The following is a 25325-nucleotide window of genomic DNA, read 5'->3' as shown; positions in this document are numbered from 1 at the left end:
TTGACTTTTGGGAGGTTTTAAAAATATATTCTAGGTACTAATCTTTTGTCAGATATCTGTCTTGCAAATATTTTCTCTCAATGTAGAGCTTGTCTGCATTCTCTTACCAGGGTTTTCTCAGAGCAAAAGATTTTAAATTCAATGTGATTTTTCAAATTTTCTCTTTATAGATTGTGCTTTTCCAAGTCTAAGAACTTCTGCCTAACCATAGATCCCAAATATTTAGTCCTATGTTTTGCACTAAAAGTGTTATTGTTTTATATTTTACATGTCAGTCTGAGATTCATTATAGGTTGATTTTTGTATATGGTATAAGACCTAGTCAAGGTCCATTCTTTTTTAACATAGGAATGTCCAATTTTTCCGGCACTATTTGTTGAAAAGGCTGTCTTTCCTCCATTAAATTCTTTTACAAATTTGTTAAAAATCAATTGCACATACTTGTGTGGGTCTATTTCTGGTTTCTCTATTCTGTTCCATTGATCTATCTATTCTTTCCCCCATACAAACACAGCTTTAATTAGAGTAACAACATGTTAAGTCTTGAATTCAAGTAGATTTATTTTTACTAAAAACAATTTAAGCCATCCCAGTTCCTTTGCCTTTCTTTGTAAGATTTTACAATAATCTTGTCTATATTTGTCTGTATATACAAAAAAACACGACAAAAACAAAAAAAAATAAAAATAAAAAACTAGCTGAGATTTTTACAAGAACAGTGTTAAACCTAAATACCAATTTGGGGAAAACTGACATTTTTACCATTTTGAAACTTCTAATTCAAGAGCACAGTATGTGTCTTAATTTATTTATAGTTTCTCTGATTTCTCTTTTCAGTATTTTGAATTTTTAGCTATAAGAGCTGTATATGTTTCATTAGATTTACAGCTAAGTGTTCTATTTCCTGTGTAAATTTAAATGGCATTGCATTTTTAATTTTGATGTTTATGTTCTCATTACTAGTATATAGAAATTGATTTCTGCATGTTGACCTTGTATTTTGCAATCCAGAAATTTTTAAGCTCTTGGCTCTGCAGAGTCAATTACATATTCTGAAGGCAGGAGCACTTTTATTTCTTCCTTTCCATTGTGTATGATTTTATTTCCTTTTTATGCCTATTACACTGGCCAGAACTTCCAGCATGTATAGTGGAATAGAGCTCATCACACCTGTCAGGTTGCTTTGCCCAATGTAAGCTAACATAGTTACAGGCATTTTGGGGACTGGGGAATGAATGAATTTGAGGGGCTCTCTGTCTGCCTATGAAAAGCTTACCTTGTTTCTAGCCCTAGGAGAAATAATTTAGTCTTTCACTATATATATAAGTACAATGTTAGCTGTAGGGTTTTGGTAGATGTTTTTAATCAAGTTGAGGAAGTTCCTATTTTTCTGAGTTTTCCTTATCATAAATGGTTGTTCAATTTTATTTGATACTTTTTCTGCACTCATTGATCTGATCTTTTTTTTTTTTTTTTTAATCGGTTAACATGGTGGTTTACATTGGTTTTCAAATACTGAACTACCCTTGGATCCCTGAAATAAACCCAAGTTGGTCATGGGTGTGTGATTTTGGTAAGGATTTTTGAATCTATATTCATGAATAATGCTTGTACATAGTTTTTTTTCTTTTTTTTTTTTTTAAAGATTTTGTTTATTTATTCGACAGGGAGATCACAAGTAGGCAGAGAGGCAGGCAGAGAGAGGAAGAAGCAGGCTCCCCACTGAGCAGAGAGCCTGATGTGGGGCTTGATCCTAGGACCCTGGGATCATGACCCGGGCTGAAGGCAGAGGCTTTAACCCATTGAGCCTCCCAGGTGCCCCCATAGTTTTCTTTTCATCTCTCTAGTTTTGCTATCAAAGAATATGGACGTCAAAAAATAAGTTGGAGGAGTGTCTGGTTACGTTACCTCAGTTGGTTAAGGTTACAACTCTTGGTCTCAGCTCCACTCTTGATTTCAGCTCAGGTGTTGATCTCAGGGTTGAGAGTTCAAACACTATGTTGGGCTCCATGCTGGGTGTGGAGCATACTTAAAACAAATAAATGAATAAATAAATGAATGAATGAATAAATAAATAAATATTCACTTCTCTTCTATTTTTTGGAAGAGACTGCATTGAACTGGTGTTAATTTTTTCTATAAGTAGTCACAGAATTCTCCAGAATTCTCCAGTGAAACCATATAAGTCTGGAGAATGTTTTAGGAAGGGTTTTCTTCTATTGCAAATGTCCTTAATAGTTATAGGGCTCTTCAAATGATTTGTTTCATTCGGTCACTTGAGATGGTGTCTTAGTTTCCTAGGGCTTCTATAACAAAATGCCACTAACTGAGTGGCTTTGAACAGAAATGTATTGTCATAGAGTTCCAGAAGCTAGACCTCCAAAATTAAGATGTTGGAAGAGTCCCTTTGAAACTTGTCAGAGAAGGATCCTTTCTTGATTTTTCTAGTTTCTGATAGCGCCTTAGGGTCCTTTCTTACGGAAGTGTAATTCCAATCTCTGCTTCCCTCGTCACGCGGCTTTCTCCCTGTGTCTCTTCATATCATCTTCACTCCGTGTGTGTGTGTGTGTGTCCAAATTTCCCATTTTTATAAGGACATCTGTCATATTGGATTAGGGCCCACCCCAGTGACCTCATCTTAACTTGTAAATCTACAATGGCTCTGTTTCTCAATGTAATCACATTCTGAAGTACTGGGGATTAGGAATTCAACAATTTTTTTTTTTTTTTTGAGATCACAATTCAGGACATAAGAAATAGTTTGTATTTTTCAAGGAATTGATCCTTTTCATCTGAGATGTCAAATTTATGTGTACAGAGTTGTTCATAGTATTCTCTTACTTACCTTTTGATGACTGCAGGATCTGTGGTGACACCCCTTATTTAATGACTAATTTAGTGATTTGTACCTTCTTGGCTTTTTGTTCATCTTGATAAAAGTTGGCCAATTTCACTGATCTTTTTAGAGGCATATCTGTTTCACTCAATTTTTGTTTTTCTGTTACAATTTCTTTGATTTCTGCTTCTGTCTTTATTATTTCCACCCTTGTTTTGTTTGTTTGTTTGTTTTTTAAACATTTTATTTATTTATTTGACAATAGAGACCATAAGGAGGCAGAGAGGCAGAGAGAGGGGGGGTAAGCAAGTTCCCTGCTGAGCAGAGAGCCTGATGCTGGGCTCGATCTGAGGACCATGAGATCACGACCTGAGCAGAAGGCAGAGGCTTAACCCACTGCGCCACCCAGGTGCCCCTGTTTTTTATTTTTTATCAAGGTTTATTCTGTTCGTCTTTTTGCTAAGTGCTTGAGGTGGGACCTTAGATTATTGATCTGGGAGTTTTTCACTTTCTAGTATGTACATTTACTGTGATAAATTTCCTCATCTGGCTAATTATGTTCCACGTATTGTGATAATGTTGTATTTTCAACTTCATCGAATTCATTGTGTTTTAAATTTTTTTTGAGACTTCTTCTTTGACCCATGGATTATTTATAATTGTGTTATTTAGTTTTTAGGTTTGGAATATCTTTCTTTTATTTTTCTGTTCTTGATTTCTCTTCTATTGCAGTTGGGGAACACATGGATATGATTTCAATTCTTTTAAATTTGTTGATGTTTGCTTTGTGCTCCAGGTTATAGTCTATCTTGGCATCGGTTCCATAGATTCTTAAAAAAATATATATGTATTCTACTACTTTTAGGTGCAATGTTCTGTAAGTTCCATTAGATCCTATTGATTTATGATGCCATTAAGCCCTTCTATATCCTTGATGATTTTCTGTCTAGCTTATCAATTGTTAAGAAGGAGCAGTTGAAGTCTGCAACTGTAGTTGAGGATTTGCCTCTTTCTCCATTCTGCTCTATTACTTTGTTGCTTCACATGTTTTACAGGTCTGTTGTTTGACATGTACATATTTAGGGTTGCTATGCCTTCTTGTGGGTTAAGCTTTCTTATCCCTATATAATCTCCCACTCTTTCTCTGGCAATTTTCTTTGTTCTAATGTCTACTGTATCTAATGTTAATAGGGTCACTAATGCTTTCTCTTGAGTAATATTTGCATGGTATATCTTTTTTTCTACATTTTTACTCTCAACCTTCTTATGTAGTCATATTTGAATTCCTTATAGACAGGGTATAATTGGGTGAGTTTTTAATCTAGTCTGCCATTTTTTGTCTTTTATTTTTTGTGTTTAGACCATTTATATTTAATGTAATCATCAATATATTAGGACTTAAAAGTGACATTTTATGAGGGTTTTTTTTTGTTTGTTTGTTTTCTTTTTTTCTTTTGTGTGCCTTACTGTGGTTGCTTAACATTCTTATTATTTTAATTTTATTCATCCATAATGTTTTGAGCATATTTATTTACATAGCTTTTCTTAATGATTTCTCTATCTATTGCATGATATATGCATAACTTATCATAGTCTCCTGGTGTTGTCAATTTACCAGTTTGAGTAAAATGTAGAAATCTAAGATCTCATATGTCCCTTTATCTTCTTTCCTTTATAATATAATTGTCTGAAATGTTTTCTCTATGTTTAGAAACACATCTGACAAGGGTGCCTGGGTGGCTCAGTGGGTCAAGCATCTGATTCTTGATTATGGCTCAGGTCAGGATCTCACAGTTGTTGAATCAAGCCCCATGTCAGGCTCCATGCTCAAGTGGGGAGTCTCTCTCTCTCTCTGTCCCTCCCCACCACTTGCACACCCTCTTATTATCTCTCTCTAAAATAAATAAATAAATCTTTATTTTTCTTAAAGAGGCACATCTGACAATGTTTATAATTTTTGCTTTAACTGTCAAATATAATTTGGAAAATTCAAGAAGAGAAAAAAATTCTTGTGTATTTACCGTATTACTGTTTATTGTGTTCTTTCTTCCTGATGTTCTAAGATCCCTTCCTTATAATGTCCTTGGCATTTAGAGAACCTTCTTCAGCCCTGCTTTCAGGGTAAATCTATTGGTGACTGATTATCTTATTTTTCATTCATCTGAGAATGCTCTGATTCATTTTAATTTTTGAAGAATATTTTCACTGGATAATGGATATTTTGTTGAGATTTGTTTTCCTCAGCATTTGTTCTGGGAAGGTGAAACTTCTGACTCTCCACTCTGCCTCCTCTTACACTCCCCCAGTGCAGAATAGAAGAGGCCTCATTACTGCTGTGCTGCAGGAAAATATAGGCTTCATTGATACCAAGGCTACAAATGGCTGGCTCCCTACTTAGTCTTCAAGGACACCAGCTAGGCTTGGGGGGGTGTGCTTCTTTAGAGCCTAGACATAGTAGAATCTGGGTTCCCCACTTGTCTTTTGATGGTTTAGGTAAGGTGGGACTACGGGAATTTTTCTTTGGTGTTCTGACATAGCATAGCCATTACTGTCTGTAAATTTTCTGTCTTGTTAGATTGTCTTTTTTCTGGTCCTATAGCTAGAAAGAGGAGGTTCTTCCTGTCTGCACCCATTGACATTTCCAGTTTGCCAGCTTCTTCAGCCCCAAGGCTGGGATCTGTGTGGCAAAAAGAAAACCCAGTAAATCACTGCAATCTCAATCCTTGTGTCCCAAGGTCCCTAGCTTGTCTGCCTTCTTCTGTGTACCTTCTTGTTTTCTCATATTTGTTTTGTAATCTCCAGTTTTTAGTTGCCCAGGAGGAATAGGGCAAAATACAAATACTCCACAAATACTCCACAAACTCCATTTGTGGAAGTTCTATGGTTTTCTTTTATATAAATATATAACATGTATGTTTCATGTAATGAAAAAGGATCAGAGTCAGTAGTACCCTCTTAAGAGTCATTTGCTACGACGAAATGTCTTTCTTCTTAAAACAAATGTCATTTTTGCTCAAGGAAATACTGCAGCAGGCACTGAGAAATTTTTGTTACAGAACTTCCTCCCAGGGCCTGGGTGCTGATCTCTGATGGATGGCTACTGTCAGGGCTTTTGAGATCTGTGCACACAAGCTTCTAACAAGCAAGGCATAAGTGAGTCACAATTAAGCAAAATGAGTTAGATGAATTGTGAGAACCCGAAACAGGAAAGAGAGTCTACGTAAAAGGAAAATAGTTGGGGGATCAAGGAGAGCATTGCATTGCCCGGAGTTATCAGCCACTACATTGCGGAAGGTAACAAAAAACTCCCCAGATCTAGAGAAGCAGCCAGAGGACTGGTGCGCGACCAGTGGGGAATATGGACATTGCCAGTACAGCGTGAATGTGGGAAAGTGGGTGAACAACTTCGGGGCTGAGACCTGTTATACCCTAGAGGTAGAGGGAAGGAGACGCTATCGCGGGGCGGGGAGAGAGAAATTCTGTCGGAGTCACCTCTGCTAGGCTCCAGGAGAGGCAAGAAAAGCTCAGAGGGAGCCTGCAGCAACCTTGCCTGGGGCTTCAGTGGAGAGAGGCAGGACAGGAGCAAGGCAAAGAACTGCAGTTTTGGCCCTGCGCTCCAGCCAGATCTGAGGGGCGACCGGGAGGGACCTTCCAGCGGTCGCGGCGCGCAGCGCTTCCCGGCCGGGGCGGAGCGTGTCTCGACAGCGGTCCCAGCTTGCGCGCCTTTGTCCCCGCGCGCGCCCGTCCGTGCGCTCCGGGAACCAGATCCTCGCGCCACAGACTTCCGTCCTTCGCCCGCGCTTTCCGCCTCTTCTCTGCGCGCCCATCGACAATGGATGGCAACTCCCTTCTCTCCGTACCCAGGTAAGACCTGCTCTCCCCGTAGCCCCACCCAGTCGCCCTCAAACTCCGCCGTGCGCCTCGGGTGACTCTCGAGCTTTCGGGGCGTTAGGGTCTACACTTGGTAGGGTCTGGCCACCCTAGGGACCAGTGACCCCTGTCCACTGCCCCACAGGGCGCGGAGCTGGGTGCGGCCTGCGCGCCGGGGAAACTCGGGGTTGGGGTACAGCTCCCGCCAGCCTCTGGGGCCGGGGCCGGGGTCTGCTCTCCGCGGTGGGAGCCAGGAACCGCACTTTCCGTGGACGCAGCCTGCACGGGGTTCGCGCCTTGAGGGGAGATCCGCTTCAAGGTAAGGATGAGAATAGGAGGGAGCAAGACTCGGGCAAAGTACCCCCATCCCTGTCCATCTGGATCTGAGCGAGTGTCCGCCGTTGCCGGGGTGGCAAGTGGTTGGGGAGAAGGGCGGGGGAGTGGGGTGGTGAAATTGCCCCTAATCCCCGACGACACCTAGGCTGAGCCCCATTTGAGACCTGGGACAGCAGGACCTGGGCCGCTCCAGTCCCACCCGCTCCCATATCCTAGACAACTCTGCACTGGCCGAGCGCGTTCCCTGCCTCCGTCCCAGCCTGGGGTCCACACGGGGTAATTCAGGGACGCCACCTTCGTCTCAAACCAGGTGGGAGCAGCGCGTTTCCCCGGTTTGCGTCTCCTTCTCCCCGCTTTGCCCCCGTCCCGCGCTCCTTCACACTCAGTCCTTTGTGAATTTGAGAAACTGAGATTTTTCTATTTCAACCCCCCACAAAACGTTTAGGGGGTAAATTGAGGTTGTAGCACCGATTGTGTTCCCTCAGCTGGTAGGTGGCTTTTGTGTTCTTTGTGCAGTTCAGAGGGTCCACCCAAAGAGCGGGAAATGTTGAAGACCTATGGGTGCGGGGGTCTGGCTCCTGCCCTCACAGCCCCACCTCTGCTGGGCGAGGGGCTTCCTGTTGCTCATGCTGTCATCCCTTCCTTCCCCCTTTCCTCAAGCTCCCATCTAGGCAGCTTCCCGCCGAGATCATCAGGCACAGGAATAAACAGTTTTCAGCTCGCTTTCTTGGAGAGCAGCAAAACCCAACATCCGCAGGCTAGGGCACACATGTAGCTGATACTATATTGCCAAGTAGCCAAGATGGGGGTGAGAGTGGAGTGGAGGTGGCAGAGGAGGACGAAACTGCTTTTCAAGCGCGTTGAAGGCTGCCATCTAGAGACTTGAAGTATTTATATTCTGTAATGAAATAGAGCTTTCCCAGCTCCACAGGCAATTTCCTCTTTAAGCATCCCTTCTCTGTGGGGGTAGCAAAGGGTTCTGAAAAGGCCCCTGGTGGTTTCTATGCCTGGCCTGAAGCTGCTCTCCCGTGCAAAATCTCTAACCCTGGGCCAGACACCGTTAAACTACCACGAAGTCTTTCCACTCTGCCCTAATGCCTGATAAGGACAATAAGAATTGCAGGAAGCTTTTTGTTTTGGTGTGTGTGTGTGTGTGTGTGTGTGTTTTGGTTTAAAATTTAAAAAAATATTGTCACTGATTTTTAGGTAAAAGTGTGGGACACTTTGAAAGAAAGCCCACTGGGGCTTTACTTTCTATTCTACTGCCTAAGATCTTTGGAACTGAAATGGTAAACTGTGATTCCAGCCTTCCCATAGAGACATCCCTCTAAGATACGACCTCGCTTGTCTTACACACAGGTTTGCAGATGCCTGCGGGCGGTGCCTGAGTCAGGACTATATTCCTATTCAAAAACTGGGACATTTTCTAAAATATTAAAAAATTTCTAAAATATTAAAATTCATTATGCCAATAATTCCTTAAAATTATTTGTATTGCATTTGAGTAAAAATGATTTTATAAAGAGTTGACCAACTGCTATGATATTGCTGTGTCTTGTAGTATCCTATTAAAATATTAATATAGGTTTAATAGCAGCTGCAACAAATTGAATTTAAATAGTATTGTTTGTTTACCAGAACACATCACATTTCCACAAATCAGTGTAGTAATTCAGCTATTTTATTAACATCTTTTCTTATATAAGACATATTCAGTTAAAGCTTATAGAATAGTTAATTTGATCCTCTATTTCAGTGAATACAAGAAACATGATATTTTATTGGAAACCAGAAGTATTGATATGCAAAAAAATAAACTGGAATTACCAAACATTGTGTGGAAATATATTAGTCATACCACTTGTCCAAGGAACTTTGAACTTAAGGAATTGATGACTGGGAACTTTTACAGGTTTTTTTCAAGAAACTGGCAATGATCAGGAAAAATCAAGTTGTTGTCCATCAATATTTGTGCTAAATCTGAATATTTTCAGTATCTAACATAATTGTCAGTGATTATAAATCAGTTTCTCTTAAGAATTATAAAGCAGTTGAAGACATTCTGTTTAATACTTGGGTAGGAAAAACAAAATGATTTAGTAATACATTGAGCTAATTATAGAATTTTTCATGTGTTGGCTTTTACAGTTTCTTAACATTTTCAGTGAATCAAAGATATAGATGAAATTTTATTCAAGCAGTGCTCTGCAGTGATGGATCTCAAAATTGTTTTTGATTCATACAGTTTAGATACTTGAAGCATTTATTAAAAAAAAGGAATTGTTTGTGTTTTAAGCTGTTGTATTATATTACTTCTGTGAAAGCTCCAATTAGTTGCTAATATTTTCATTTTTAAATGCACAATAAGCTATGTGGATTATAGTAGAGAGTTCTTTCAGTCAAAGTTGGAGGGTGTTTCCAGACATGGGGCTGAGCTATGGAAAGACAAAATGTTCCCATGTTAGTTGCATTATAGATCCAGAAGCCAAGTGTGTCCCGACTAGTACTCAAGTTCAAGAAGATAACATAAAAAAGGGGGAAATTTTTTTAGTTATCTATTTTACAAAAAGTTTATTTGATTTGCTGAGGTCACACAAGTAGCTATTTTGAAAGTAAAAGAATATCTAAAGACTCTCACCCAGCATGTTTTGTTTCTGTAGTTCATGGTGCTACAATACAATAGCTACCCCTGAAAAAGGGTAAGTCTCAATTATATAGGTAACTGTTGTGTATAAAATAAGGTTTATATTTTATGAAGTATTAGTTTATTAAATTGTTTGATCATCACATCCTGGTGGGTTAATATGATGGATATAATTATCTCTACTTCTTACTTGAAAAATTTGAAGCAAAAGGAAATTAAATGAGGAAAATAATTAGATTTAGAAAGTCACACAACAGTAGCAGAGCTGGGTCATCTACAGAGTTCTTCTGGCTTCAGGTGAGGCTTTCTTTCTTATACTGACTGAAAATCCACACTTCCTTCCAAAAGAGATTTTGGTGCACAGTTTGGACAAACACTGGTATCTTTAGAACACATCGGGGCAGCCTAAAAGCAAGATCATCTTTTAAAATCAACAAATACTAAAAATACCATTTTTGTAAACAGAAATAATTTGTCAACTTTGTTAAATATCTAAGGTTTAATTTGAAGTTTAAGAAAGGGGCTGTCTCATTTCCTAAATCACTTGCATTTTTATACTTTTTTGTTTTGTTTTGCCTACTGGATTTTATTTTAGTAATTTAGTTTTTAATATGACACTTTGAGAAAATTATCAAAGTTGAACTTTTGAGAAAATAAAATATTTTGATATAGATTTCCTGTGAATTTATTTTAACGAACCTAAGATTAACCTAGCAACATTTCACCAAAATCTCAATGTTTTTCCTCTAAGAATGCTAGTTCTAGGGAAAAAGAAAAAAAAAACTGGATTTCCTTTCTTTTTAATGGAGCAAACAACCCAATACTGTAAACTAGACAGACTATGGTCTTCTGTCAACAAGTTTTTATTGAAAGGTTATCTGTTTTCAGATTCATACGAAAGGAAATATTCAAGAGTGTTACACTTCTGTGTATGAAATTCATACGAAAGGAAATATTCAAGAGTATTACACTTCTGTATCCTATTTATCTGAAACTCTCAGAAAAGATTAATCTATCACTCTTAACAAATAGAGGAGAAGGGACAAATAACAGATAATGTCTTAAGTATGAACCACAACCATTCTCTATCCTGAAAGTCGTGCTCTCTTCAAAAAGCAGCTCTGACTTGACCACATTCTCCAACTCAGAATTCATAAGGAAATGTGGCCCAAGAGGTGCTGTCTCCTACAAAGAAAGAAAGTGGAAATTAGTCCTGGTGCCAAGGACTCTGAGATCCACATTGCCTCAGGGTAACAGGTATCTGGAGAAGAGACAGAAACTCTGAAGGCATTCTGGTCTCTCTCTCCATGTGGTTCCTGTGGTAAAATATGTATCTGATATCAAATACTCAATTTTTAAATGAAATGTTAGAGCTTGTCTCATTCACAAGGGGTTGGCTTTGTCTGGTACTAGTCATTTTAATGGGGTTTTATTATGTGCATGAGAGTCAACAGCTACAGAGACTTGTAAAGTGAGAAGGAAGAAATAGTGATGTATTTGATGGCAGGAGACCTGGGGTTTAGTCCTGGTCTGAAAGTGATGGCTGTGAGTGTCTCAGCATGTTGCTCGACTCCTCTGTCATCTCTTAGATGTCATAACATATACCCCGAATATTCTGCTCTTCTAGGTCCCTTTTACTTCTAACTTGTACTGCTATAGGCTTTATTGTAGCAGTGACCTTCAGTTGCGCATGATACAGATGAACATCTCATTCTTCTGAAAGAGACACATGAAATTAAGGCATTTGAAAGAACAGAAGCAACACTCCACCCATCCAATTGAAAACCCAGCTTAGAGAATGGGTTGGCTTATTTTTAATTGTCCTGCCATAGGGAGAGGAGCATAATGTTCACAGAAAGTACAATAAAATCTTATTTTTTGTAAAAACACAGTACAGTATCTTGGTTTTACTACTTAGCAGTTTGCCCACACTGGGGCAAACTGGAAGACTTGAGATAGCGTGTATGAAGTATAAGTAGCAGTGAACTTTTAGCTGTTTCTGCTTATCATACTTGATAAACTCCTCCAAATTCAACTGTTTCATGATAGATTTTTAAAATCAGTGCTGGTGAATAGCCCACATAACTCAGACACGAAGCACACTTTAGCTGACCTTGGAATAGCTACTGTGGCTTCCTCTTGGTTCCCATCTTTTTTCTCCTAACCTAAGTCTTCATGTTGAAAGTTGTTTCTCATAGATAGGCTTTTGTATCTTACTTTTTAAAAATCCCATCTGACAATCTCTTTCTTTTAATTGGTGTGTTTAGACCATTCACATTTATTATGGTTCTAGAAAGTCTGGATTAAAATTCACCAACTGACTAGTTATTTTCTGTTTGTGTTATCTGTTATTTGTTTCTTTTTTCCTCTTTTCTGCCTTCCGTTGGGTTGAGAATTTTTTAATGATTCCTTTTATCTTTATTAATTCATTTGTTTATACTTTTTTTTTTAATTTGTGATAACCTTATGGTTTAGAATTTATAGGGGTGTCTGGGTGGATTAATTGGTTAAGTGTCCGACTCTTGATTTCTACTTGGGTCATGATCTCAGGGTCATGGGATCAAGCCCCACATTGGGCTCTGTGTTGAGCATGGAGTCTGCTTGGACTCTCTCTCCTCTATCCCTCTCCTCCATGCTTTCTCTATCTCTCTGTAAATTAAATAAATAAATCTTTAAAAAAAAGAATTTATGTATATCATTACTAGCTTTCATTACTTACCTTCACATTAAAACATACCACTTCATACCCAGTGTAAATCTCCTACAGGTATATATCCAAATTCTCTTCATGCTATTGTCATATATTTTGTTTTTGTGCATGCTTAAACACTATTTATTGCTACTATGTTTGCTTTACAAGTAAGATATTTCTTAGAGTAATTGGAAATAAGAAAATAATAAATTTCATTTTACCCTCATGTATTCCATTTCTGACACTTTATCTGTGTAGAGCCAAGCTTCTGTCCAAAAAAACTTCCTTTAACCTCTCCTATAAGGAATGTCTGCTGGCAATGAATTTTCTGTTTTTGTTTGCCTGAGAAAGGCTATTTTTCCTTTACTTTTTGAATCATATTGTTTGGACTATAGCTGTCTGTGTTGACAAGATATTTTTTATTTCATTGTTTTAGAGCTATCACTCCATTGCCTTTTGGTTTTTATGGTTTGTGCTAAGAAACTGTTTTCATTTTTATTTTTGCTCCTCTCTATGTTACATGATTTTTTTCCCTGCCTGCCTTCAAAATTTTCTTTTTAATCTTTTATTTAGAACAATTTAAATGTAATTTGCCAAGGTGTGTGTGTGTGTGTGTGTGTGTGTGTGTGTGTGTTGTATTTATCCTACATGGTATTCTATGAGCTTCTTAGGATCTGTGGTTTAGTGTCTGTTAACTCTGAAAAAAAAATAATCCATGATCTCTTAATATGTTTCCTACCCTGTTCTTTTTCTCTCTTTTCCTTCAAGAATTCCAATTGTGCATATATCAGAATACAGTTCTTAAATACTCACTTCCATTTTTGTTTAGTTAGTTGCTTTTTTATTCTATTTTTTCTCCTTTTATTTCAGTTTAAGTAATTTGTATTGGCCAACTTCAAGTTCATTGATTCTTTCCTGAGCTAACTTGATTCTACTGAAGAATTTATTAGAGGCTTTCTTCATTCCATTACAGTGGTTTCCATTTCTAACATGTCCATTTGATTTTGCTTATAGTTTTATGTCTCTACAGAAATTACCCATGTCAGCTTGCATACAGTGTACTTTTTCTATCAGAGTCCTTAAACTAATAATCATTTTGAATTCTTTGTCAGATAGTTTGAACATTGGTGACAGAGTCAAGTCTGGTTCTGTTGGTTCTTTGTCCCTTGAAAGTGGTTTTTGTTTTGTTTTGTTTTGTTTTGTTTTGTTTTAATTTCCTCATTGCCTTTTAACATGTCTTATAACTTTTTATTAAAAGTCTGGTATCATGTATAGGTTAATAGAATTTCCTTCAGTGGAAACTGGAAGTCAGTGCAATTATTTTTTCCCATTTTAAAGATGAAGAAATTTAGGCTTAGAAAAGCTAAATGACTTGTCCAAGATGATTCAACTAGTGAGAGACAGAGTCAGAAATTGAACACTGCTTTTCAAATTCCAGTATTTGAAGGTTGCCAAACTACATCATTGTCCTTTTCTGTTTCCTAATACATGCACCTTCCTACTCTGGAGGCCTTCAAGACACTTATTCATGCCACATGGCTTCATGTATTTCAGGTATTTTTGAACTTCTATTCTAAGAAAGTTACGGAGGCATATATATATAATGGTGAATAAGAAATGATTCTTGCCCTCCATGACCATAGTATATAATTTCAACATGCATTTCTTTTGTTAAATGTTTTTTGATTCAATTTTTCTCAAACTATGGTCCCTAAATCAAAAGCAACTGTGAAGACAGGTGGATGTTGCAAGAGATTTTGACACAACAACAAGAAAGCAGTGGAAACCCAGCACATGACTGCCAATAGAGTCAAGCACATGAATGAAAAAAGTTTGTATCTGTTCCCAAAGAGGTGTAAGAATCCAGGCACTGAAAACTCTACCTGCATATCAAGCCACACTCTGTAGGAAATAGAAGAGATGACATATTAGACCTATGGTTTGAGAGAATTTCTCTCTAAAGAAATAATATGCAGACCAGTGTGCTTCTTTTTATTCCTTTAATTTAAAATACATATTGCATGGCCAAATTATTGAAATAGTTAACAGAACTTCTTAGAGTAGCCATGGTTTTAGAAGTACAAGTTAGTTTAAAAAAATAAAGGTATTATATTAGTTTTTCTATTTTGCTTTAACAAATTATTGTAAAATTAGTGGCTTAGATCAACATAAATTTATTATCTTACAATTCTCTACATTGGAAGTCTGCTATGGGTCTCACTGGAATAAAATCAAGATCTTCCTAGGTCTGTATTTTTTTCTGGAGACTTTATGGAGGGATTTGTTTTCTTGCCTTTTCCAACTTTCAAAGGCTGCTTGTAACATTTTCTTGATGACACCTTTCCTCCATCTTCAAAGGCAGCAATGGTGGCTTGTGTTCTTACATCACATCTTTCTGGCTTCTGACCTCTTGTTCTGCCTCCCTTTGGCACTTGTAAAAATTATAAAATTGTAAAAATTACATTGGATCCTTCCAGATGATTCAGGATAATCTCCCTACATCAAGGTCAGCTGATTAATAACCTTAATTCCATCTTGAAACTTGATTCTACTTTGCCATATAACAACATATGCACATGTGCTGGGGATTTGAAAATGGAATCTTTGGGGGTCACCATAGGCATTAATTTAACTAAAAAATTCATCATGCTGGCTCTGAAATGGCACTTGAGACTCTACTAAGAGTACCCTTTCTCTCTCTCTCTCCCTTTCTCTTTTTCTCTCTCTCCTCCTTTTTCTTAAATAAAAGGGAAAAGTGACAGGATGATTTGTTTCTCCACTGCTATATTTGAGTCATTCATTGTAGCTGAACTGACATAATGACCCAGTTCCTGAAGTTCGTTTAAGAACATAAGACCAGAGGGCACCTGGGTGGCTCAGTTGGTTAAGGATTAGACTCTTGGTTTTGGCTCAGGTCATGATCTCAGGGTGTGAGATAGAGCCCCATGTTAGCTCCATGCTTAGCAGGAAGTCTGTCTGGGATTCTCTCTCTCCCTCTGCCCCTCCCCCTGCTTGTACTCTGTCTCTCAGAAAAATTTAAAGAAATAAAATCTTTAAAAAAAAAATGACCATGAAAACAATTCAGAGTAGAATTGGAGATCTTAAAGAATTCACTCTTTGGTGCATCTGTTTGTTGCAATGGTCATTAATGGTTTTCAGCAAATATTTCTAGCTATGTTCCTAAGCATGGGGTAAGATTCCAGTTGCTCATGTCTTTGGTGCAAACTATGGCAATATGACTTGCTTGGGCCAATGGTAAGTATGTAGAAGGGACATGTGTCTTTTCCAAATGGAAGTGTTAAAGAGGGCATTTATGATTGCTTCATTTCTCCTGCTTTCTGCCATGGTGAATAACAGATTTCACATAGTGCATGCTCCACCAGCCCGAGTTTTAGAGTGACCACAGCTTGAAGAAGAGCTCTCAGCCAATCCATGATAAATACGTAACATGAGCAGGACATAGACCTTTGAGATTTTAATTCTCCGGGATTTTGGAGTTGTTTGAAACTGCAGTAAAACCTAGCACATTTTGCGTGATCTAACAGAATTCTCTCTTTGCTTTGGACTTCCAAAGATCCTCATCACTAACATGCAGTGATATGAAGATGGGATTGGAGAAAGGGAGAGATGGAACTCACCTCAACTAGTTGAAGCAGTCAGGAAGCAGGCCCTATGCACCAGCTCCAGATAATAACAATGAATACTGTGGCCTGCAGGTCTCTCCTCCTGAGGACATGGAGTGTGAATGGGAAATCATACTCATCCTGATGTCAATTCACACCTTGCCCATTTCACAGTCCCCCAGAGCTGCTGCTATTTATGATATAATGGCATACCATAAGCACATTTAACCCATGCAAATTCAATGCCATACGTTCATTTTCCTTTTTTTAAAATATTTCATTCTCCAGCTCTTTCTCATTATTAAAAACATGATAAGCTTATATTTATTTCTATTTTTATTACATATTATATATTTCTATATAGTACATACACACACAAATAATGTTATAAGACTTTTTTGCAAAAGTCAACATGCCATAATTTATAAATTTCTTAAGGAATTTTTAAAGGTTATTTTGACTCCACGCCATTTTCAAGATAGGCAATCACATTAGACCTTATAACTTAGAAGCATTAGACGCTTCTAATTCTGCACAGTGATTCTGGTAGCATGTCAACAGAAGAAGAAGAAGACTAGTGACAATTATTTATCAGACACTCACTTCTGACAACTTCAAGATTCTGAGATAGGGTAAGACTGAGTTCCTGTCCTCCTTACATGTCATACTGGGGGCAGGTGGCATTGCAGATGGAGGCAGACATACTGGGAGATAGCTACTGAGCACATGTTAACTCTAGTTTCTTCTCATTTCCTAAGAGACTGCTCTCTGCCTAACCAAGCTGATCAGTTCTCTTATTTAATTGAGATTGACAGATGACCCCTAACTTCTTTAAACAACTGTTTAAAAACAACTTCTTAAAACAATTTGTTCCCTAATAATAAATTTACCTATAAAATATGTTTTTCGAAAGACCAAGTGTTTTCTTTCTGTGCTGGAGAGGTGGGAACCTATCAAACATGGGATATTAGAACTACAAAGAACTTCTGTAAAGGTCATCTTGTTCAACGCCCTTCCTTTACAGATAAAGAAATTGAAATCACAAAAAGTTAAATGAATTACTCAAATCATACAAATATTTAGAGATGGGGTGAGTAATAAAACCCTGACCTCCTGATTCTTATACTTCCCATTGCATGGGATTTATTTAAAATAATCCTAACAATAAGCTCCAAAACACAGAAGCTCTTGGCATTTTCTGGTGCAGCAGAATTTGTCTATCACCCACATCTAAATATCTTCTCTACTTTCCTCAAGAAATAGAATATCTATAGAACAGCCCATGTCTGAAGCCCACTTCAGCTGCCAGAAAGCCCAGAAACAAATCCAAAGTTCACTTATAACAACCATGTAGGAGTTTATTACCTGAATATCTGTGCTGTTTTTAACCATGATACTGATCTTTTGCTATAATTTCTCTTTTTTAAATATTTTATTTATTTATTTGACAGGGAGAGAGAAAGCACAAGAAGGGGGAGCAGTAGAGGGAGAGGGAGAAGCAGGTTTCCCCCTAAGCAGGGAACCCCATGCAGGGCTCTATCCTGGGATCATGACCTGAGCCGAAGGCAGACACATAACCATTTGAGCCACCCAGGTGCCCCATGATCTTTTGTTATAATTTCTATTTTCTTTAGCCTTGAGTTTTAACTTACATTTTACCATTTTACTGTATATATCTTTTCTGTTAGCTGTTACAAATTCCTAGTGGAACAAGATGGAATATCCATTATTAAATGACTCAAATAATCAATCATTTTCTTTATAAACAATGCAAAAAAGTAATTTTCCTTTGTATTGGAGGAATTAAATTGATCTGTGGCAAATTGGAATTCATATAAAATAATGGTCTATTCATATTTAATTAGACTTTTAGACTTTCTTTAATGATAGTCTGATTGTATCTGAAAAGTTAGAAGCAGTTTCTTTAAAATGATTATCAGATTTTTTAAAAAAGATTTTATGGGGCGCCTGGGTGGCTCAGTGGGTTAAAGCCTCTGCCTTCGGCTCAGGTCATGATCCCAGGGTCCTGGGATCGAGCCCCGCAACGGGCTCTCTGCTCAGCAGGGATCCTGCTTCCTCCTCTCTCTCTCTCTAACTGCCTCTCTGTCTACTTGTGATCTCTGTCAAATGAATAAATAAAAAAATCTTTAAAAAAAAATAAAAAAGATTTTATTTGTTTATTTGATGGAGAGATAGAGAGCACAGTAGGCAGAGTGGCAGGCAGAGGGAGACGAAGAAGCAGGCTCTCCACTGAGCAGGAAACCTGATGCAGGACTCAATCCCAGGACCCTGGGATCATGACGTGAGCTGAAGCCAGCTTCTTAACAGACTGAGCCACCCAGATGCCCAAAGATTATTAGATTATTAACGTTAAAGTAAAGCCAACTCTTTTGGAAAAAACATATAATAAAATAGAATGCTAAAGTTTTGTGAGATATATTTTTAATTATTTATTATATTATACATAAATTTTAAAAAGTATGTGTGTATATAATGGATATCAATTTGTGTCAAATATTTGTGCCCTTTTTAGTTTGTAAATTTTACATTTCAGCATACTTCAAGTATTAAAATATACTAAATAAAAGGAGAGGAATTTTAAAATATTTAATTTTGCTTCCATAGATGCTAGGAGAATTGATAATTTTTTGTCTGTGTACTTTAGTACTAGCATAAGTTAAGCAATACACTTAATTGTTTTTTGTCCTAAAAATCTGTAATTTTTAACATAATAATAACATAAGAGTGCAATAAGTAACTCTTGATAGATTATGCCTATGAGTAGATTTATTCATTCATGTATAGTTTGAGTAGCCGGTACTTCCACTTAATTTATACAGACACATAAAGAATGTATCTCATTTATTTAAACAACAACAAATTCAAGTAAAAAATAAAGGACCAGTTGAAGTCATTTTTGCATTATGAAATCTTGGCCCCTCCTGATGTGCTCATTACTGGCTCATGCACTCAGTATAACCTGAAGATTTTTAATTTCTACTTTTTTTTTTTCTGAGTGAATTAACAGTGCTTCAAAATAGCAATTAAAAAGGTACATACACTTCACCTCTCTGATTATCAACAGGTCAGTGAGCTGACCTGGCATTCTTTTAAACCATTAGTCTTCTTTTCTTGCAAAGGTGACAAAAAGGTGGTGACTTCATTGTAGCCTTGTTAGAAAATGAGCTATAGTTTCATCATATGAATCACTATTAAAGAAGTATCCAAAAAGGTGATTCAGTATCCAGAGAACATGTTATCCAGAGAAGCTGTCATCCCGGACTTAATCACACCAGCCCTTGTGGATCATAGTCATTCTTCATGAAGAAAACATATCATGATACAAAATATTAACAATGGCACTTTTCTCAGTTTTTCCACTGGGTCTGAGATATTTTCCATAGGATGGATAAGGGCATATATAAAGAGGGAGGCAGAAAATGTGGAGATCTAATCCAAGTTTTAACCTTGAAGATTTTATGTGACTGGTATGGTTGTTTGGGAGAGGGGGAAAAAAAATAGTTGGGAGGACTTACTTGCTTTACTTGAGAGGAGAAAATGAAACCTAGTGACTTGAATGCCATCTTCATCATGTGAGGATGACAGGAACCTGAAAAAGGGCAAATGAAGTAAATTCACTACAAAGAAGAGTAAATGTCATTAAATAATGAAGACAATTAATGTATTTGACTAGAAATTTATCTGAAAAATCATAAGATTTATAAAAATTAGTTCACTTTATCAATATTTTTAAAAATAACAAGAGTTGTGTAATAAGACAACAATGGATTAGGTGTTGATTGGGTTGGACTATCATAATTTCCCTTCAAAATTGTCTGTTAACATGTCACTTTTGTCCAGAATATCATAAACAGTGTTAGTACTATATTCAGCAGCCTCATCCATTTTGCCAATGCTCCCTTTAATTCTTTGATTCTCAAGTCAGTCTCTTGTGAAAATATTTGTCACTTTATCCCACTCATTGATTTTCTCTTCTTCCAATGTTAACTGATCTCACTCTACCAGTTGCTCATTTGCAGATGGTTTGACATGTGATAAAGAGTTCTCCAATATCATTTTCTTCTCCTTTCTGATCCCTGCATCCTTTGCAAGATTTATTTCAATTGATTAGCATTTGATTTAGATAAAAGTCATAGTCTTTGAACTCATCAACAGAAAACAGCCATCAAAGGTGTTGATGCAATGCACAGAGAAAAACACTCAAGTGGAAAGGATCTTCACTGGAGACTGATTGTTATCTGTCGGTTTGCTTTCTTACACAATTTTGAAGCTTCAGGGACTGGCTCATGAATAACTAGGACACCTGCTCTTTGGGGGGATAAGTTCCAAAGACTTTAAGTTTACCAGATTTTCTCCAGAGAATGGCACTGCTGAAAATCTTTTCTATTTTCACAAACATTGTCGGCAGATGAGCAAATTATCTAATGAAGTCATGCAGGTACAATTGAATATTTCAAAAACTCAATCTTCTGGAATCTTCACTGTAGTTAAGATTACAGAAGTCTTTGTGTTTCCAAAATATCTCATAATTATTAGTCATTTTTAATGGGTAGGTAGTAATTTAGATTGAATGTATGAGAAGGCATCAAGGAAGGTGAATAAATTAAATATACATTTTACCTGATAATTCTTGAGCTAAGTTTACCTATGAGTGCAGAGAACATAGATGTTAATATCTCAAAGGGGAGACCAGGAAAGTCCATGTAAGGGAAGGGGAACTGAGTCTAGGACCCTGGATCCAAACATTTATTACCTTACAAATATGCAAAGGTTTAGAATATGTTGAAAAAGAACACGTAAAAAATATTCATTGTCCCATCAAAGTATCCTTGACTGGTATACAAAAGTCTACTCTTAACCAAATAAATGTATCAAAGCATTTGATTGAGAGGGTTCACATAGTTCTAAGATCATTTGAATATCCTTGTTGTTGAGAAGATGTACATTCCACAACATTGCACAACTCCTGCTTCTCAGCCCAAAATGCCACTGACAACATCACCTCTCAGATTCATTCAAAACACTGAACTAAGCTGGAATTACTCCTCTTTAATCTGTATTTTGGATCACTTCTTTCTTCCTCACAGGGATGAAGGTTTCATATTAAAGCCCTTACCTGGCAGCTGGAGATAGCACCCAGATCTCCCAGTTTCTATAGGAAGGAAAGAGCCTCACTTCTGTAGGCACCTTTGCTCTAAGTTATAAAACTGTCTCCTACCATGAAGATATGGGAAAGTTTACTTTTCCTTTGCTAATTCCAACTAACACCACAACCACCTCTGCTCTTAAAAACTGTCCTACTCTTTGTTTGAAGGAAGTTGAATTTAGACTACATTCTCTTCTTTTGCCCTATATAAAGTCTTCCTTACCTGGTTAACTTTGGTATAATTTTTGCTTTGACATTATGTTTAGAAATCTGGACTATGTCCAAGTTGGTTAGCAAGACAGTGGTGGGAGAGCTCAGACCTGGGGTTCCCACAATCTAGACTAGAATACTGATTCCACTGCTCCACAAGGCAGTTGGTGGACTATTGGTACAATAACTGGGAAGTTGTTCTAATGGGTGATTGACCCTAAACATCAGCACTGGTTAAATTCACTAGATAATTACTGCATTTTCCCTGTTGCTTGGTTTTAGTGCAAAGTCATGGATGAAATGAACCTGTGAGTGTGATGTCCATTCTGCTGTATTATTCCTGACTTTCTGCAAACATATCAGTCATAATTAGCTTCACTGAACTTGGCATGCTGTTTTGCCCCTGGCATTTCCACATCAGTCTTGTGCATTCCGAAGCAGGGGAATACAGCTTAATGAATGGCAACATTATTGAAACTTTGGTTCCTTGTTTTTCTTGGTAACTTTACTTTCAAGAATCATAATTATTCAACTTAAATAAAACAACTACTGAGCTTCTGTGGCCATCCAAATAATCCATGAAAATATTGCAGCCGAGGTGTTCATTTTCAAGACTCTCCAAAGAAGGCTTTCCTAGCAATTGTAAAGTAGTCCAACTCTTCCAAATTCCAGTGGTCCCAGTGGGCTATCTCTGCCTTTAAGAACATGTACTGCTCTCTTTCTTCCATTGCCTTTCCACCAAAATGATTTCTCTTTACTCCTGTATTAATAGGCCAAAGCTATAGAAACACCTGTAAGGAGGCAAATAGACTCTGAATCCCTCTGAAAGTAATTTCTATAAAAAACAAATAAGAAAGGGAAATAACAGGTGTTCCCTTGCTAATTATCCAGCTTCTTCATTCTATTCTTGTCGAGTCCTGCTCCCTCTGAGCCTGTGAGTGGAGAACCCTGAAATATTCAGATGCATATTTAATCTTTCAGATCATTTGGATATCTCATCTCCATGGTATTCAATACACAACTCTTTGGGAACATTTAATTTACTTTGGGTACTGTGTAGACAGTGCTTTGTAGTGGAAAAAAATCCTAAGGCATGGAATTGGAAGACCTGGGCGTAAGATGTTCTTCAATGTGCTGTGTGATTTTCGCCAACTTATTTAACTATCCTGAAATTGTGTTTCTTGACCTAATTCTTGACCTAATTCTCATTGCTTGTGTGCAAAGAAAACCAAACAACCTACGTGAAAATAGTCAACTTCATCAGAGTAATATTCAAGTATTATTTTCCTTAATCTTTTGCATGTTCTACTTTTATATATTATTTTTTTGTTTGTTTGTTTGTTCCTCTCCATCAATGCAACATAAATGCCATGAAGGCAGGGCTTTTGATTTTATTCCTGTAGCGTCTTGACTGCTTCATACAATGCTTGGTGCTCAGTAGCTCTTTATTGAAGGAAATTAAAAAAAAAAAAAACGTGTCTGCAGATTTCTATTTAGTTTTATGATTGCTTAGAAAGGCTTATGTTCCATTCTGTCCTTTCTGCTTGTAAAATGGCTATTAGAACTTAACACATTGTTAGAAAGGAATGTCATTTTGATTGAGCATTTCAGGAAAAATTAAATGCTTGTGTGTTTCTCCAACATCTTGCCTAAGAAAATGAGAAGCTCAGAGGTAAGTCTGAATTGGTGGGTCAAAATGATTGGGATATATAACTGACTATTTATTGACACTAGCCCTAACTCTTGTAGTTTTTTTGGAGATGTAAACTTCATTCATCTACAGGGGGAAAGAATTGAGCCCTTTAGGCAATCCTACAGTACACATCAAGAACACTGATATAAGTAAGGTTTCCTTGTGGTTGCTGTTTGTAGGTCTGTCACAGGTCAGGATGTAATTACATTTGAGACATGCACATCAGATTCTCTGAGAAATCAAAACGTAGACACTGTGATACATATTATGGTATACATAAAAGACAGTAGTCTTATCTCGAAACCGGTGTTGAAGAGGAAAGAAAAAGTCTTGTTCTCTTAGTTGGCATATTTTAGCTTAAATCTTTCAAAAAGGAAGACCTTTCTAAGCCGGATGATCCCCTGTCTAGGACACATTCATTTCACTTTGCTGAGAACCAGTCTAATAAGCTGGACGGTCTGTTGCTTTCTCTCCCTGAGCTATAATTAACGGCAGCTCCTAAACTTTGAGCCTTTGTTTTCCCTCTTTGCCTGTGCTGCATAGCTATTTGATTGCCTGTTTGCAACTATAACTTGCCATTAAATATTAAATCACAGGATTTGTCTCAGAAATATATTTATTGTACTTTGAACACTTTGGAAATAAGAGAGTGAGTGTTTCAAGGTGCCAAGCAGCCTGGAAATCTCTTTACATAATCTCCGTAGTTGGATTTGCTGACTGCTCTTGGCTCACTTTTCTCAGTGGCATCTAATGAGGCAACAGCCTCAACCTGCTGTGACAATGGTTATATTGTCCTAATAATGATGAAACACGTTCATCTGCTCAGCCTCAGTAAAATTCCGTGATCCGTGTCCCCTAGAAAGGATGAAATGTGACTTCCAAGAACAAGTCAAGGTGTCTTGAATCTTGGCTATTTGGGAATCTATGGAGTTATACAATCTGAAATGCATATTTGTATGCATTTTATGGTCTTTTTACTGGGTGGCCTTTTAGGTTGCTGTAATTCATATGTGACATAATACTTGAGATTTTCATTAAAAAGAGTTGCATATAGATTCTGACTAATCATTTGTGTTCTGACTGCTCTGTTCTCATTTCTAGCTTTAGAAAGCAATTGTCAAATTCTGTCTCAGAGATAGGTACCGCAGAATAAGTGACAAGAGTATTCATTGCTGACTTTCCAACAGAGATGCTGGTCTTAGTTCTAGGCCTCGATTTCACCTCCCAAAAGCAGAAGGATTGGGCAAATTTAGCTTTAAAGATGAAATAAGAAAAATGTATCCTTTAAACTTCAATAATTGAGATTAATCTAGATGAAAAAATACTATTGGGACAGTTCAATGATGCCTCATGGTATCTGGTAGAGGCACTTGGAATCAGGAATATGATTTACACAAAAAAGGAAGAATGTTGCTATACCATTAAAAATGATTTTTTAGGTGGGTAACCTTATAAATGGATAGTTGGCTTAAAAATAATTTATCTAAAATTGTGCAAAGATATAGTTTACCAGTAATATCAATTATTCCAATTTCTTATTTTTTTAGTTGCATGAACCCCTGAGAAAAGAGTAGATGTTTGATTCTTTCCTTGATGTCTGCATCTCATTCTAAAACCTGATCATTTTTAAATTGCTTTTTTAAAAAAATTAAACCAGAGTACAGTGATAGAAAAATTGATCATTCTACCTGTCACTCTAACATATTGGATTGTGCTACTCAACTTCCATTAGGGTAAACAATGCATTGTGGAGAAAGCAATTTAGATCTGGTAAGGAGATAGCATGCATCCTATCTGAATTCTGTATGTGAGTCACTTACTTAAGCTTTTTCTACAAAATGAAATCTATACACACAATGACAACATATTGTTATAATGAATTTATAACACAGAAATAGAATATTCAATGATTATCAGTAAATTCAGTTATTGTGTTTTCTGTGCCTTGGCATTTTGATATATTGTGTAGAGGTAAACTTGCTTTAAAGTATGCCTGCTTTCCTAGAAAAAGATTGTATGCTATATTTATCTATATATGAAGACCATATTTTTCAAACTTTCCAAACTTTTCAGCACTTAACCTGCCAAATATGTGTTTTTGAAGTACAGTTCTGTAAATGATTTGAAATCAGGTCCATCCTGAAAAATGTAAGTCACATCAGCTGTATATCAATCTTCATAAAAAATGAAGATGGTTTTGTTTAACTTCTATGGGGTGACATATAATAAGCATTATAGCCATCATTGTTTCTGC

General features: G+C 37.1%; 1 protein-coding gene across 1 annotated transcript in view; it reads left to right on the top strand.

Moving 5' to 3' along the window:
- The first annotated feature begins 6603 nt into the window (after nt 1-6603).
- Nucleotides 6604-25325, top strand: part of LOC111144481 (SPHK1 interactor, AKAP domain containing) — a 167121-nt gene continuing 148399 nt past the window's right edge. Inside the window, exon 1 of the mRNA XM_022498784.1 lies at nt 6604-6700. Within this exon, the coding sequence (XP_022354492.1) occupies nt 6669-6700 (32 nt within the window). The 5' untranslated portion in view covers nt 6604-6668. The remainder of the gene's footprint in view (nt 6701-25325) is intronic.

Source organism: Enhydra lutris, unplaced genomic scaffold (assembly GCF_002288905.1).
Source record: "Enhydra lutris kenyoni isolate GAN:26980312 unplaced genomic scaffold, ASM228890v2 scaffoldscaffold1, whole genome shotgun sequence".
Taxonomy (NCBI): Eukaryota; Metazoa; Chordata; class Mammalia; order Carnivora; family Mustelidae; genus Enhydra; species Enhydra lutris.
The sequence above is the reverse complement of the archived record's forward strand: the minus strand, read 5'-3'. Positions and strand labels throughout refer to the sequence as shown.